This window comes from Ambystoma mexicanum, chromosome 14, assembly GCF_040938575.1.
Source record: "Ambystoma mexicanum isolate Mex_15411 chromosome 14, UKY_AmexF1_1, whole genome shotgun sequence".
In the NCBI taxonomy this organism is placed as follows: Eukaryota; Metazoa; Chordata; class Amphibia; order Caudata; family Ambystomatidae; genus Ambystoma; species Ambystoma mexicanum.
In genome coordinates, this window is record NC_090940.1 from 636924175 (window position 1) to 636941077 (window position 16903).

The 16903-nt window shown below is 46.8% G+C and overlaps 1 protein-coding gene across 4 annotated transcripts in view; it reads left to right on the plus strand.

The window, feature by feature from the left end:
• Nucleotides 1-16903, plus strand: part of MARK3 (microtubule affinity regulating kinase 3) — a 606883-nt gene that overhangs the window by 566464 nt on the left and 23516 nt on the right. For 2 of the 4 annotated variants that reach the window (XM_069638125.1, XM_069638123.1), the window contains exon 16: nt 1000-1026. The exons of the other annotated variants lie outside the window; for them this stretch is intronic. In XM_069638125.1, the coding sequence (XP_069494226.1) occupies nt 1000-1026 (27 nt within the window). The remainder of the gene's footprint in view (nt 1-999; nt 1027-16903) is intronic. 4 annotated transcript variants of the gene reach the window in all.

Below are 16903 nucleotides of genomic sequence, written 5' to 3' on the forward strand. Positions count from 1 at the left end.
GTCCTAATGTTTATTTATAGATTGTCCCCAAAACCTAGTTAAATTCACATAGGTGTGCTTGTTCGTCATCAGTTGACCATGGGAGACCAAAGTAGCTCCTGGTAGCTGGTTCTGTCAAGCTAATAAGGTTCCTCTAGGTTACACGCGGGAGTTGAATAGCTCCCATCTCCCCTCAAGTTCGAGCCCTGTCTGAACACGGTGCAATTCCACGCATTTCGATCAATAAATTATTCTGGCTGGCTGTTTCTATTAAAGTTATTAGGGAGGTTACAATAGGCAGGTGAAGAATCGGCCTCGAACATCGGATTTTCTGTTTCCTTAATCGCAGGGAAGAAGGGGCAAGGTAGTCTACACACATACAGGTCAAGGAAAAGTGGGACTTGGGTCATAAATTGGTCTTCAGACCCATTCACTTGAGATGTGAAAACTAAAATGAATTGGTACTCTTAGTGACTAGGCAGGTGTTTGCTTTGATTGGAGCACATGGTAGAATGGGCAGACTGTGTAGAAATAAGTGTCAATTCAAACTTTACTGGAGCACTGATATTCTCCGACCAAGCAAGCCTGACTGGTAGTTCCGACTTTGCCAGTGAGCATATACAGCGACCCTAGTGTCTGTAAAATTGTGAAATTAATTGATGGCCAATTTAATGAACGTAGAAAACCTGAGCTCTGCTTTAGTGCGATTGGTGTAGAGTTCATCTTTGCACTCTGCAGAATCGCCACAGCCTAAAATTATGTTCATAATCCGTGCGGATAGGTGTATCAACCACCTGCGCACAAATGCCAGAAGTCTTCATTCAGGTGCATATTAGGCAGGCTGTTTTGAAGGTTTGGGGTAAATGCATTGTTTGCTTTCAATGGGAATTGTCTTCTGAAGACTTGTTTTTTTGATCAGCTAATTTTAACAGTTCATTGTTTCATTTTGACATGATTAATGCACTGTTTTTATGTTGTATTCCAACATTTTTATTTATTTTGTGCTTAATTTCTTTTTAGAAACATGTCATTCAGGTTAATCAAAAGGTAGGATGAAGTTGCTTTCTGTAATTATGTTTAAGCTTGGCTTTCTGGATCTGTTTTTCCTAAATCTATCGATTAGGTTTTTTCGGCATTGACAAATGACTCCTCCAAGGACATGACTTCTTGTAACACTGCTACGCATGCCTGAAGCACTCTGCTCTCTGATGGCAGTCCTGGGGATTGGCTGAAATAATTGTTTCTACTCTTTACTAATCCCTTTGGCATGCATATGACTGATTTGTGTGATTGTGTTAAGTTTGAAATGTTGCTGTCCTATTAAAGGCAAGTGCAGAAATGTTCAGCTCTTGAATGGGTCAATGTAAACCATTAATAAGCAGCATATGGACACCATGAAGGCATTGCTACAATAATAATTGTTCATCCTGCTTGAAGAATGATTCTGTTCCTCACTTTTATCCCTACAGATTCCTCTGCTTTTGAAGTCTCACTAACAGCCATGTTGCAAATAAAATGGGGGAAAAATGATACCTAAACCCCAAAAGTGCCCCCACCTGAACATACCCAGCCTATTATTGCCACCATGTGGCAAGTTCCACACAGTTCATCCGTCGTGCTGCCAAATCCTGAAATATGAAATTCCCAAATTTCAGACATTCCTCATGGTGTATGTTCAGACCCCATTGGGCATTGCAGGAAGTGGGGCTGGATAATGTAGTCTGCTGCTTCACGCTCCCTGTGTCACTTCCCTGCAGCATTGAATCGAGTCTCTTTTCCAAAAAAGAGAAAGCTAAACATCATTAGTCAGAGGAGTAGCACTCACTGCGTTGTGTACATTGAATATGGCGGTAAACTATGAAGGAGAGATTCACAATTTCACTTACCCAAAAGTTCCTTAGATTGGTGTCTTTTCCTAGACTGCTGTAGCCCCCATCCTGCCACGGCTTTGCACAAACTGTTTCAATACGCGGACTGATCCAGGCAGCACTCTTCCCCATATCCATGTATATTAATTTGGCTTGTATGATGCGCTGAATCACCATCGTATTGGTCTCCGAGCGCCAGCCCTTGTCGGGAGCTTTAGTACGTATTCTGTCCATGCCCCAGGATCTCAAGATCCTTAGTCTGCATGAGAAAAAAATAAGGGCAAGGAGATGGACAAGAGCGAATAGAAAGTGAATGAGAAAAGGAAAAAGCTTGAAATGTGTGAATGTGTGACTGGAAAGGCTACAAGTAATGTTGTGGGTGTATTGTAAGATTGTACGAGTGGCTCTGAAGTTGCTGGGCTGTCCTAAGAATGGGACATGAGTGATTTGGTCCCCAATTGGATAGAACTTGTCCTTTAAAGAAGTAGGCTGCCAAGCCCTAGGACCAATACATGTACACCAGACTTGTATTGCAATGTAATAACTCATTAAGCAGGCCTTTCGAATGGATTGTGTCTGACAACCCTGTAAGACCAGGTTCAAAAAGTGCTACAATTGTGGTGCCAATATGTCCTCAACGGGGACTGTCTGTGGTGCCTTGGCGCTGAACATGAAATGGCGGAATGTCAGTCGATGACCGGTAAGGCTCTGAAGGGCGTAAAGGAAAACTAGCGGCGGTTAGGACCACTACTAAATCCCCTTCGATGACCCCATTGAGAAAAAGATTAACCGAGTCGTGGCATTCATCTCCTCGGAGGAAGAGATTATAAAAAAGATTACGCTCCAGGAGTGGGTCACAGCAGTCCTAGTCTTCGAGGAAATCGAAGAAAAGTCATTAACGGTCGCACTATGCCAGTGTATCTGATTCCTCTCCGTAGAGAAGTATAGCCTGTCCAACCAAATCCTCTACTCCAGCTCAGTGGGAAGATTTCAGGCAGGCTGTGTTAAGTCTTCAAGAAAGAGGCCCTGACCCCCTCAAAGGAAAAGGTGAAAAGCCATGCTCCTATTGAGCCCTGTTTCAGATTTCGAATTTGTGTGCGCGCGCACACCATAAACATCTTGCACCCCACTGCATTGTTTTGTGTCCCCCTGTAACTAGTAGGCCACTTGGTGACCTTGGGCTAGGACTGTGCAGTGCAACTACTCCTCCATCTTCGGATATCCTCTTCCACCATGATGGCACTCACCAACTCTATTTTCTTTAATTGCTACACTATCACCTACCCCGCTCTTACGAAGTCTGGAAGACCAAAGCACAAAGAAGACATCCTAATCACCAACCCTGGCCTACCTATTGCAGATACCTATCTCAGTGCAACTTCCAGACAGGTCTTCACCGATATCCTCTTCTCTGTACCCTCCACAAATCTATGGACCCCTCATCTCTACTTTCTTTTTCATATCCTCTCATTAATGTTGGCACCAAGTGGGAAGTTCTCTTTGTGGGCTTCTCATCATCCCGCTGTATCATGGTCTAGCAAACCAGCACTATCTTCGTTTAGGGACCTCAACCGCCTTCTCTTCAACCGGTGCCTGTCGTCCCTCATTAACTTCCTTCCCTCACCTGCCTCTCCCCCAACCACTCTCTCCTTTCCTCCCCCTCTGACTGGTGTACCATGTCCCTGTACTCCTCCTCAGAAAACCTTTAAAGGTGGAGACCTCTATCACATGACCACACTTGACGCCCGCTCAGCCAACAAACACTCAGGCATCTGCTTCCTTCTTGAAGACATTAACCTTGACATTCTCACTCTTACCGAGGTATGGTTCAATGCCAGCTCAGTCACTGCTTTTTACTCCCTTCTCCCCAATGGCTACAAGATCATTTCCAAGCCACAACCTAACCGTGCTGGTGCCTTAATCTTCCCTGAGTGGATTCCTTCCTCACTCATACCCACCCAGCCTTACTCCTCCTTTGAGAGCCTGGTTTTCAAGTTGGACAATCTCTCCCTCCTCCTCTCTGACCATTGCCACGATCTACAGGCCCCCGGGAGTGACCACCCTGTTCCCCTCTGAATGGGCTGATTCTGCTCCCCTCTCCGCTCAGCCTCCTCCAAACTCCTTCTCCTGGGTGACTGCAACATGCACTTGGGCTCCGCTATCACAGCATCCACTCTGTTCCCTGACCTCTGTACCTCACACTCCCTTCTGGCCCTACCCACACAGTAGGACACACTGTTGACTCTCAGCCACTCTGATCTCTCCCCCATTGATCGCACTTCTCCTGGGCAGAACACTCTCCTCTTACCTGGGTCCCCTCCGCCCTCTACTTCCTCCAGCCCTGCCAACCTCGTTCAATAACATATGTCCGATGAAACAAGTGTTAGCTGCTGCCTTCTCTTCCACCTTCATCCCCCCTCTATCCCCACCCCAGACTCTACCTCTACTCTCAGCAACCCCCATATGACCATTACTAACACTCTAGACATTCTTGCCCTAGTCATAAGGATCCGCCTAAAACCTGCCTCCAAGGGTAATGCCTGGTATGGCTCCGAACTTGCAGCCCTGAAATGCAAGTGCAGAGTCGCGTTATAGAAGTGGCAAACCTCATGCTCAGCTCTGACAAACTGACCTGCTGCCTGCTACAAAGGCAATAGGATTCTCCATCCTTGCCAAGAAGAGAGCCCACATCCAGGCACGGGTATCGGGTGAATCCAACAACACGGCTGAACTCTGCAGGGAACTAGCCAACCCTTCCAGTCTCCTCTTCACCAGTGCCTTCCCAGGCCCTTTACAATGCGCTGGCCACACACTTCACCAATAAAACGCTGGACATCCTGAACACCCTTTCTTCCCCCCAACCCTTCCCACACACATTCCTCCTATGGCATCCCACCCTCCTTTCTCTCCTGTTGCACTGGATGAGGTCACTAGAGTTGTCTGCTTTAGGAAGATCTTGCCCAAACCAGTTTCCCTTGCTCCTCCAAAACCATCAAGTTCAACATTGTCTCTCTTGCTCCTGCACTCGCTGATTTCTGCAACCCCTCTCTTGCTACTGGTTCTTTCCCCTCCTCCCTCAAGCCCTCCCTTGTGGCCTACTCCTGAAAAAACCTTCAGCGGACACTACCTGCCCAGCCAACTACTACCCTATTTCTATCACCCCATTTGTGGGGAAACTCCTGGAGAAGCTGGCCTTCTCCAGCATGGGGTCTGGCATGGATTCACATGCTCATGAATAGTCCGTCAGGCCGGGAATCCTCAATAAATGAAAAAAAGTTTCCCTTTCAAACTGTCTTTCTCCTATAAACCAATCACTGCACTCTGGGTCATACTGCCCTGAGCCAATGACTGCCCTCTCCCCAAGCACCTCCGCTGTCAGCCACCTTCATATTTTTACTGCACATTCAATTGTTGGGAGTCCTCAGGTTTTGTTATGGGTGTCAAACCGTCTCTCTGCTCTTCCACTACATCGGCAGGCAAGCGGGGATCCATTTGTCAAGTGAATTTTGGCGCCCCTCAAGGGCAAGGATTGTCAGGTGTTCATCGAAAGTTCTGGAAGGCCCTTGGGCCTACTCTACAATCCCAACCATGTCGGAAGAGAAGGAGGAAAGCTCTTTTCAAGCTCTGTTGCGGCTGCGGACTGCAAAACGTGTTTGTGGAGGACAAACGCTTTCAGTGCCACTACTGTCTCCACCCAGACCATCGAGAAGGAGATTGTGAGATCTGCCTCGGGTTCAGCAAGAGAACCATGAAAGATCGTCAGAGTAGACTTTTGGTCTGGCCCAGCGCCAAGGCCTCTACCCTGTGCCCCCAAGCAGGGGAATGACTCACCCCGGACCAACCGGTATGAGGAGCGGGCTTCTAAGCCCTTTGAGGGCGCCCCATCTGTGGGGGCCCAAGACGAGGCCAAGCACTGCGAGTCCATTTCTGTTGGAGTCGCTGCGCAAGCGGGTCCTGCAATGGGCAGGGCGGGTTCAACCTCACAATCTCCAGCCATCGGAGACCCACCAAGAACCTTAAAGAACTCGACACAACAAGAAATCGTTGAAGACTCTAAGTAGCGGGTCAAGCCCTTTGCGTGCTCGGTCGAAGGCAAAGTCGAAGTACTCTAACGGCGACAACCTTGGCGTCGAAAGTCAACGCAATCGAAATTAGTTGATGCAGTTAGTTGGTCATCGACACCTTTACCCAAGCCATGAACACCTTTACCTTCAATACCAAAAGAAATTGAGAACTATTACAAGCCATTACCAAAGAAGTTCTTGTAGTCTGTATCCTGAATTTCTGAGTAATATGCCATCGGATCAAGATTGACCACCATTTGGTTTAGATCTAAGCACACCTAATGTCCCAGAGTTATGCAGTGTTTAACGAAAGAAAAATGACACTTTTTTAACGACACCTAAAATATTGACAAAAATAAACGTATAAGTATATATGGGTGTGGGGTAAGAAATTAAAGCGGGGTAAGGGTAGTGGGGGGGGGGGTAAAAAGGCTGTAGAAACTGGATGTTTGTGGGGAACCCCCAAATTAAAAAAACAATGTTTAATCGTTATTCAGGTGTAGTTTTAAGTGTTGTTTATTTAGGGTGTTGTAAAGACATGGAACCGTCCCAGAATGTCAGATTTCACAAGAATCTAGACTCAAGGATATGTATATGAATTTGCTGTCTGCTAGTGGGATTGACACTTCACCCGAGATGGATTTTGGCAAACTGGATCCGGCAGACCATGCTGGTGCATTTTATAGGCATCTAATGACCAGAGTAATGTAGGATGGAGCAGTCCTGCTCTGCCGTTTGAGCAAGACGACCTAACAGAAATCCTGGATAAAGGTCCACAAAACGATCCCATACTTCCTCATGTAGATCTCCAGAAAAGCGTCATGGCAAATTGGGAGGTTCCAAAAGCAAACCCTGCAGTGAACAAGAATCTCACCAGAAAATATAGGCAATCTAGTAGCGACCCTACCCATTTGTAGAAACATCCTACACCTGAAAGCCTGCTTGTGCAGGCAGCGGTGAAAACCTCAAAACAGACTTTGTACCCTAAGTTTTTTTTCTGCTGGCAGCATGGCGCTCAAGTTTGCAAATTCCACTCGCGCTTTAGCAAAACCCTGTGGGAATGTGTAGCTATGGCAGCTGGCCGTATTCCCGAAGGGGGAAGAGACTGCTTCCTGAGCATTGTAAGACACGGCAAAGTGGCAATGTGCGAGTCTCTTCAAGCAGGATTGGGCTCAGCTGGCCGCACCAGCAGTGCCATGGCGGCAATCACGGTGATGCATAGATTTGCGTGTTTGAGGAAGTCTGGTTTTGCACCTGACGTGCAGTCCAGGCTCCTCGCCATGCCCTTTGACAGCACCCAGCTGTTTGGCAACAAGGCTGATGAGTCTGGAGAAGCTGCAGACCTCAACACAAGCGGCCAAGTCCATTGCAGCTGCTATAAGTAGGCTTCAACTCTCTCATCCCAGTGGATCATCTTGGAGGGATAAGTCGTTTCGCTTCTACTCAGTTGGAAGAGCGAGAGGATTCGCAAGTCAGAAGGGGCCAAAGAAGATTCCCTCGTGGTGGAGGGAGAGGTGCAAAACCTGCACAAGCAACGGCTACCTTACCATTAGCTGTTGCTTCAGTCGTGTCAAAACCTCTTGATGCCTTAGCTCACAAGAGGAGGCAGACGACCACTATATCTGCAAATATGGCAGGGCATTACTTCAGATGCATGGGCATTGAAAACCATAGCACCGGTTTACTGCCTCCCCTTTCTAAAAAGGCCTCTGGACCATCCACTGGGGGCCACCCTTTCAGGGTTCCAGATCCATTTCTTGTGCAGGAAATGGAGCCTGCTAGAGAAAGGTGCCATAGAACCAGTACTACTTGTGACTGAGAAACAAAGGGTGATTCTCTCCCTATTTTCTAATCCCCAAAAAGGACAGAGGATTGAGACCCATCTTGGACTTGAGAAACTTGAACAAGGTCCTCAGGAAGGGCGAGTTCAAGATGGTTACCATTTCAGGGCCTCCAGCTACAGGATTGGATGGTATCATTGGACCTTCCAGATGCTTACTTTATGTGCCAATCCAGCAGAAGCACGAAGTACCTGAGGTTTGCTGTTGACGGTTCTCATTATCCATTCAAATTCTGCCATTTGGGCTGACATCTGCCACGAGGGTATTCACCAAGTTGATGGCTGTGGTGGCAGCAAGACTCAGGAGAGGGGGGGGGTGTTAGGCAAGATTTGGTGAAGTACTCTTTGGGTGCACTACAAAAACCTTGACCTCCTGGCAATAGGAACCCAACCTTTGGTATAAGTCTATACTACACAGGTTGACAGTGTGGCTCAGCAGCCAGGCTCATCACAAGAGGGGTCAATGTGAGCAGCAGGGTGGTTCGAGATTCAGTGACCAGTATCCAAATAAACACTTGCACTCAAGATTTCTTGATTAAACAATTATTAATTTAAGTCAGTTTGAATAGGCCTTCTTCAGAAGGGGCAATATAATAGTTACACACACAGACCCCAAAATACACACTCTTAGTTTCTCTAAATCAACAAATTCCCATTTGGGATGGCACATACACTTCCTACACCCTCAGCTGACTTTAATAGGTAGGACACAGTGGGATTTAATATCACTGGCACATTTTGATTAATGCTGAGATGTGTGTCAAAGTAAAGGGGTTTCAGAATAAGACAATAAATCACAAATATTTTGAAGCAGGTAAATACTTTTGAACCGCCCAATGCAAAGTAAGTTAACCCTTTCCTGGAAGGAAGGTACCAATACACAGGAGGGAAGTCATTCAGGGAGCCAGGCCAGCCAATGTCAATTGGGCAAAAGTCTAGGTGAGCTGAAGCACTTCTTGCAGGTAGTCAGTCTTGCATAATGTTTTAGAAGTCTGTAGAAAAAGTAGAATCACAAGCTGGGAGGCTTGTGAGGTGTAGAAGATGCAAGCAACTCTACAGGAGCGACCAAGACGGGTCTCAACTGAGAACAAGTAAGGCTACAAGACAAGGCGCAAGTTCTTAGACTTTACATTACCTTTGGTTAGAGGAAATGTTTCCAGCTGGCTTCTGTTCCTGTGTAGTTCTGCAGATCCTTTTTGTTTTTGTGCCTCAGTCGTGGGGGCAAGAGGGAGGACTTCTGGGGACTCCTGGGACGGGCGGCGACAGCAAAGGGCAAACTTCAATTCAGTGACACTTGGGTGTTTCAGCTCCTCGCGTCTGACAGCAAATGGCAATACTGTGGTTCTCGGATACTTCGGTTCCAGCAGCAGCATTGGAAGTACAGCCAGCTTCAAGAGGGTGTCCAAACGAGTTCACTTGGGAGTTGATTGGTCCTACCAACTCAAGGCAAGAAGTCGTCCTTGCAGGACTTCTCTAATCAAGGTGAATTCGGAGCTTCAGCACAGCGGCTGGGCCTCACCGGGCAAACCAACGGTCCAGGAGTTGCAGCAGGCGTCTCTTCTGAGTTCTTCAGATTTGTTCGTCCAGCGGTCGACTCTGGCCTCCAAGCCAAAAAGCCTCGCCTTTTATGCAAGTTTCTCCCCTTCATTCCAGCCTAGCTGTCAATCGCACAGCAGGGTGGCTGTCCTTGATGGACAGCCAGCCAATCACTTTTGGACGCATTCCTGTAACCATGGGGATTAAGACATGAGTTTTGGGCACTTCCCCCACTTCCTGCCAGACATACTGGAGCCAGAGGCGGGCTTAACTCGTGAATCCCGCCAAAGGCAAAACTAACAGACCAAACCTGGTTTGGCACGCAGAAGGGCCTTTCCAGCAACAAATGGCAAAAAAAGACGAGCAGGGCCATTTTGACAAAATGGGTCCCCCTCATTGCTTTACTGCAGCTGCAAACACAGCCCGTGGTAACAACTCCCAATGGCAGTTAAAAATAAACCACTGCCACCAGCTACTAATTGTAGAAAGGATAACATAAAATTGTTACACGAGAAACTAGGCGAAGGGGATACTAAGTAACCCCTCCAGCACCCTATTGTAAGTGTGTTGGTTATAGAAAGTTACAAATGTAAGTAAAGTCAATTTCACTTTACAGCTCTTGGAAACAGTAGTTTATTCCAGACAAGGTATTTAACCTTTGGGAAAGACTTCCCTGTGCCACTGCACTGAAGGTGCTGTGTGTCACAATGTAAAGATTATGCCTATGGAATTTGTCAGACTCCAAAAACCAAAAGGAACAAGAGTTTAAATCGCAGTAAAATACATGAGTGGGGAAAAAGGTTTCCCTCTCTCCAGGTTGAAAATTAGAAGTCCTGAGGGTCTCTAAGGTAGAGGAATTGGCACATTTCTGAGAAATCTCCTTAACTGGGGGATTCACAACGTTCCCACCTGGACGATTGGCTGAGCAGGCCAAGTTCTCCTGATCAAGTCTGGGAACATCTGTCACCTGCCACACTCTCCACAGACTGGGCTTCTCCCTCAATTACAAGAAGTCTCTCATGGTACCTTTTGAAAGACTCCAGTTCATCGGAGTAGTCCTGGATACATCTCCTTGGGGGGGCGGGGGGCCTTGCCACCCGAGGTGAGGGCTCACCACATTCTGCAGATGGTCACCACATTCCAAAGTGCTCAGCGTCTTCCGGCCTTGGATTTTTTTGAGGTTGCTGGGCCTCATGGCGTCCTGCATTTTTCTGGTGCCAGTGGCCCGCCTGAGAATGAGATCACTTCAATGTGCTCTCGGAATACAGTGGTCTCAATCCTCAGTCAAGATGTCGGACCTACTTCAGGTTCCAAACAGGGTTGCACAGGATCTACTGTGGTGGGTCTGCGTGGAAAATATTCTTAAGGGAGAACCTTTTTGGCAACCATGGCCAGAGATGATTGTTGTGACGGACGTCTCACTCATGAGATGGGGAGCCCACGCCAATGATATGACAATCGGCGGTCGTTGGTCACCATCGGAGTCAAACTACACATCAAACCTTCGCAGCTGAGGGCGATCAGACTTGCGCTGAAGACCTTTCTTCCCTCTGTATGGGGAAAGAATGTCCTGATAATGACGGGCAACATGGTGGCCATGTACTACCTCAAGAAGAGGTGGTGTAGGCTTACTACCACTGTGCAGAGAAGCAATGCGTTAGGTAAGATGTTCATATCAATGATGAATCTTCCTGACCTGTGTCAACCTCAGAACATTTTGCGTTGACTAGGTATCGATTTCCCTTGTCCCTAGGTGAGTGGGAATCTCTCACCCCCCCCGTCCCCCCTGCTCATCTAGTCTTTTACACTTTTTTTTTTAAATTTATTTTTATGGGTGACCTTTTTATGTCTCTCCATAGTGTATGGTTGAAGTTAGTTTCCTACAACTTTTGAGCTTAGGCTGGGTTGCCCCTATGGGCAGCTCCCCTGTTAATTTCTCTTTCATGTACTTGGGTGAAGTACATTTCCCATGTAGGAAGGATTTTCCTCCCTTTTTACATTTTATATAGTGAGCCAGCACACCCCACCTTATGTAGAGTGCGCGGGGGTTACAATGCATCCCCTTTCTTACTTACCTGGTAACATGAATGGCTGGTGGCAGTGGTTTTACCCTTGACTTTTAGTCTTCTACTCTGACTGTTAATTTAGCCTCGGTAATGACTGAAGGGCCACCATTGTTCTAAAATGGTGGGCTCCTTCTTTTGCCATTTGTGTTTGCTGTTTCTGAGGTGGTCCCCTGCCATTCTAGGAGGGAACCACCTCAGTGGCTGTTTTGTCTTCAGCAGGAATCCTCTGGATTCTCCGCCCAGGCTCCAGAGTGTCTGGAAAGGCAGAAAGCGAGTGAGGAGTCCAAAACTCTGCAGGCCTTTGCCACCTTGCCTGAAATGAAACCACTCCCAGTGGGGGCTGGCTGTCCTGATCGGACAGCCAGACCGCCCCCTTGCCGTATGTTAGGGAGCATTCTCATCCCTTCAACCTTGGAGACCCCCAGCTCTTTCGCTGAACTTTAGGACTTTTTAATTTTAACCCTGAAGTGAAAGCCCTTTTTCTCACTCATGTGTTTTGACCTAATTTAGATTGTGAGACTCAGAAAACAAAGTAAACAAACTCCATAGGCATCTACTTTTTGTATGGTGACACATGGTACCTTCAGTGCAGTGTTGCAGCGAAATCCTGTAGATTTCTCTTAAGGTTTAAATATCTTTTCTTGTGAGAACTATTGCTCCCAAGAATAGTAAAGTGAAATTGACTTTACTTTTCTCTTTGTAGGTCCAGCACACCCCATCTTATGTGGAGTGCTGGGGTGGTCACTTAGTAGCCCCTTTTGCTACTTACGTAAAATATTTTAAGTTACCCTCACTACTTTGAATTGTTGGTGGTAGTTTCATTTTTCTACTGTTGGGCAAAGCTTGTAGGCAGTACACTTTGGGTGCACTACACACAACTGACTACAGGTATAGGAAACCCAACCGTTGGTATAAGCTTGTACTACAGTTTTGGTAGCGGGTTTAGCAGCCAGGCTGATCACAAGTGGAGTCAGTGTGAGCTGTAGTGGAGTTAGAGATTCACAGTGACAAGTATTCAAATAAACTCTTATACACAAGATTTCTTGAATAAACAATTATTAATTTATCAGTCAGTTAGAATAAGCCTTCTTCAGCAGGGAGCAATATAAAAGTAACACAAATACACTTCAATACTGTACACTTTGTTTCTAAATCAGTAAAGCCCCTTTTGGGATGGCCCACAGACAGCCTACACCCTCGGGTGACTTCAACAGCTAGGGTGCTGGGGACATTAATATTACTTTTGGCATCTCGAATACTCTTAGAAGTTGGTAAAAGGAAAAGATTAGAACAAGAGACAAATATGCTTAAGCAGGCAAATACTTTTGGATCCTCTAAGCAGAGTCATTCAGTATAACAGGCTAAGCCAAAGTCAATGGGCAAAAAACGTCTTATATAGGATGAAGCACTTCTGGTAGGTAAGAAGAAAAGTCTTTGCACAATGTTTTAGAAGTCTTTGAATAAAAGAAGAAACAAATGTAGGGCCACAAGCTGATGAGACTTGAGAGTAGTAGAAGATGCAAGCAACACTACAACGAGAGGTAAGTTCTCTCAGACTTTACAGTACCTTTTTGTTTTGAAGAAAAAGGGCAGCAGATGACTTCTGTTACTGTGCATCTCTGCAGATCTCACTGTTCCTGGGCCTCAGTCGTGGGGACAAGAGGGAGGACTAATAGGGACTCCTGCACTACAATGGGACGGTCACTGCTCGCAACCGGCAATCTTTCAAACAAGTGGCACTTCGGTGTTTCAGCTCCTTGGGACTACTGCAAATAGCAACACTGCAGTTTCTGGCTGTCGAGGTGGACTTTCCTTGCTTCTGGGGACCCGCACCCTGAGGCGGCTCAGGCTCAGTCCGTCCTGCTTCCTGGAGTCCGGAGGACCTTCCTGGAGCTCTTGGCCAACTTAAAAGCAACACACACAATCTGGTGTTCCTCTCCCTGGTGTTTCGGTTTCCAGCAGCAACTCTATGGCAATACAACCAGCTCTGAGAGAATGTCCAGTTGATTGGTCCCACCAACTCAAGGGGAGAAGTCGTCCTTGGCGGGGCTTCTCTGTCGATACGAATTTGGAGTTTCAGCACAGCAGCAGGGCTTCACTGGGCCAACCAACGATCCAGGAGTTGCAACAGACGTCCTTGTTTTTCTTTGGTTCCTTCGTCCAGTTCTCTCCCATTCATTTCAGCCTAGATTTCAGCCACCCAGCAGGGTGGCTGTCCTTGCCGGACAGTTAGCCAGCCAATCACCACAGTGCGCATTTGGGTCTCCTTGGAGACCAAGCACAGGGAGTTTCGGGCACCTCCCTCACTTCCTGCCCACCCCAGACAGCCTGGAGCCAGAGGCGTGCTTCACTTGTGAATCCCGCCAAACGCAAAGCAAACAATGGGACCAGACCTGGTTTGGCATGCAGATTAAATCTCGAAGGACATTTTCACAAAGAAATGTTGGAAAAAGAAAGACCGCAGCCTGCGGTACATGCACCCCACAGTAGTTAAAATGAAACCACTGCCACCAGCCATTCAGTGAGAGAAGGGGAACATAAAAATGTTACATGAGAAGCTAGACAAAGGTGATAATAGGTAAACCCTCCAGCACCCTATTGTAAGATAGTGTGTGCTGGGTCTGGACAGTTAAAACTGTAAGTAAAGTCAATTGCACTTTACTGCTCTTGGAAACAGTAGTTTAGCCAAGAGAAGGTATTTAAACCTTTGGGAAATCTCAAAGACTTCCCTGTGCCACTGCACTGAAGGTGCTGTGTGACACAATGTGAAAGATGCTGCCTGTGGAGTTTGTCAGACTGCACAACCAAAACGCACAAAGTCCAGAAATCACATTAAAATACATGAGTGGGGAAAAGGGTCTCGCTCTCTCCAGGTTAAAAAAATCAAGTCCACAAAATCCAGCAAAATTGCTGGGGTTCTCTGAGGAGGGAATTAGCAAATTTCTGAGAATTCTCCCTAACACTCGCCGCCGCCCCCCCCTCCTCCCCCCAAAACTGATGGACAGGAGGATTTTATCCACCCCTGGATGAATCTCCTTACTCCAGTCGGTCTTACTTTCTGGAGAGACCATCAGCATTTTGGTGATTACACCCTGACCTTTGTTCAATGGTGAAATCAAACCCCTGTAGGCTGATTGACCATTTTAACAATTTAGGATTTTCCCCGTTCATCTGCATTAACCATTTCAAGGGTTTGTGGTCTGTTTGAATTACAAAAGTAGATCCATACAAGTATAGTCTAAACTTCTTCAAAGACCACACAATGGCAAAACATTCAAGTTCTATGGTTGACCACCTTCTCAGGTTTCTTCAGTTTCCTACTGATGAAGCAGATTGGGTGTTCCCTGCCTTTCTGATCCAGCTGACTCAGACCTGCACCTATACCTGTATTGGAATCATCAGTCTGTAAAATAAAGGATTGGTTATAGTCTGGAGCCCTAAGACTGGAGTTTGACAAAGGGCTTGCTTAAGTCCTTCAAATGCCTTAATGCACTCCTCATTCCACCTGACCTTGGGGAATTTGGGTGAGATCACCACATTCAAGGGAGAAGCTATAGTTCTCAATGAAGTTCCTATAGTAGCTTGTGAGACCTAGAAAGGCTCTCACTTGGGTTTGAGCAGTGGGGGTGGCCCAGTCTTGTACAGCTTGTACTTTGCTAGGCAGTGGCCTTATTTCACCTCCTCCTACCTCATGTCCAAGGAAGACCACTTTACTCTGACCCATTTGCTTGCCTTCATGGTCAGATTGGCCTGCTCAAGAGCCTGCAATACATATCCCAGGTGCTCCAATATGTTCCTTCCAAGTAGGGCTGAAAACTGCAATGTCATCCAAGTATGCCATGCAGAAGTCCTCATCCCATTCAGAACAATGTAGCAGGTGCATTCTTTAGTCCAAAAGGCATAACCTTAAACTGGTAGCGGCCTCCTGGGATAGAAAATGCGGTTTTCTCCTTGGCATCGTCTTTCAGAGCCATTTGCCAATAGCCTGAGGTTAGGTCAAATGTACTGAGGTACTTGGCTGAACCAGGTTTGCCCACCAGTTCATCTGTCCTAGATAAAGGATGGGCATCAGTCATGGTGACTGCATTAAGGGCTCTATAGTCCACACAGAATCACCACTCCTTGGATCCTGCCTTTGGTACTAGCACAACTGGACTAGACCATGGACTTGTAGATGGCTCTAGTACCCAGAGACCAAGCATCTTGTTGACCTCTTCCTTTATTTGGGTTCTTACATGGTCTGACATCCTGTAACCTCTGCTTTTAACAGTTAAACAGTCACCAGTGAGAATCTCATGTTGGCCCCAAGGGGTCAAGCCTGATGTTTAAAACAGAGGGGCAAACTGATTTAACAAAGCTTTGCACTCCTCCTGTTCCAGGTCTTCTTCCAGCTCTTGTCATCAGTAGGGGGAGTAGTCACAGGTGTGACTTTGGACTTTCCTCTCGTGGATGTCCTGGTTTGATGCACAGGAGTGCTATCTTTCTTGTTTCCTGAGACCTTGGGTGTCCCCTTTGGCTCTTTTTTCCTGGAAATAGAAGTTTGCTCTTCCTGTGGACTGGGTGTAATAGGTTCTTCTGTAACAACCCACCGAGAGTCATTTAAAGTGAGCTCTCTGGCCTTCCTATTCTGCTCCTGCTTACTTCTACTGGGAGGCCAAGTCATTCCCCGTCAGGACTCTCCCAGGCACCTCACTTTGTACACTGATGGGTATTCTTAGTCATATTGTTGCACTGGATGAGAGCGGATAGTATTGGAACCATCTGGATAGGGCCGCCAGCAAGTTTAGTAGGGCCTTTGGGTGCCTTAGCAACATCTTCAGGTTTGAAAAAGGTTTCATCCACCACTGTGATGTTAGCCCCAGTGTCCCTAATGGCAGGGGTCTCCCGACCATTTACAAGTACACTGTCCTTGTAGTATTTTGTTTTATCTGGTATAGTTATACACATCTACATTCTGCTGTTCCCACAGACCCAGGGCCACAAACTCTGGCAGAGACTCCAATGGGGTCTTCAGCCAGTAATTGAAACTTTCCACTTGCCATATGTACTGCTCCCTCAGGAATGAAGGCTAAGGAGTCGGTGTGGACCCCTGAAGGTTTACCCTTGCACCTGGATCCCCTTTCACATGGTCAGTTGACCCACAAGCATAACATTTTCCAGAAATGGGGGCTTCTGCTGACCTCCCTCTGGTTTGGCACCATTGGTTTCACTAGACTAACCTGGTTTCCCAAATGGCTTACCCTTATGTTTGTGGCCCTCTTTTGGATGGGAGGTTTTAGATTTGTCATCTTTCTTGTGCTGCTTCCCCTCATCCTTTTTGCGAGTATCCCCAGAATCCTTGCGAGTAGCCCTGTTGGCAACCCACAAGTCAGCAGCTTTTGCTAGCTTCTTGGGATCAATCTCTTGAGTCCGACAAGTGATGTCTCGGCTCAGGAGAGCAGGCATCAAAAATAGATTCCAACAAACAGATTTCTCATTCCTTCAAAAGTAGTTACTCTGTAACCCTTAACCCAACCATCTAAGTTTTTCAAACATTCACACACCAAGGTA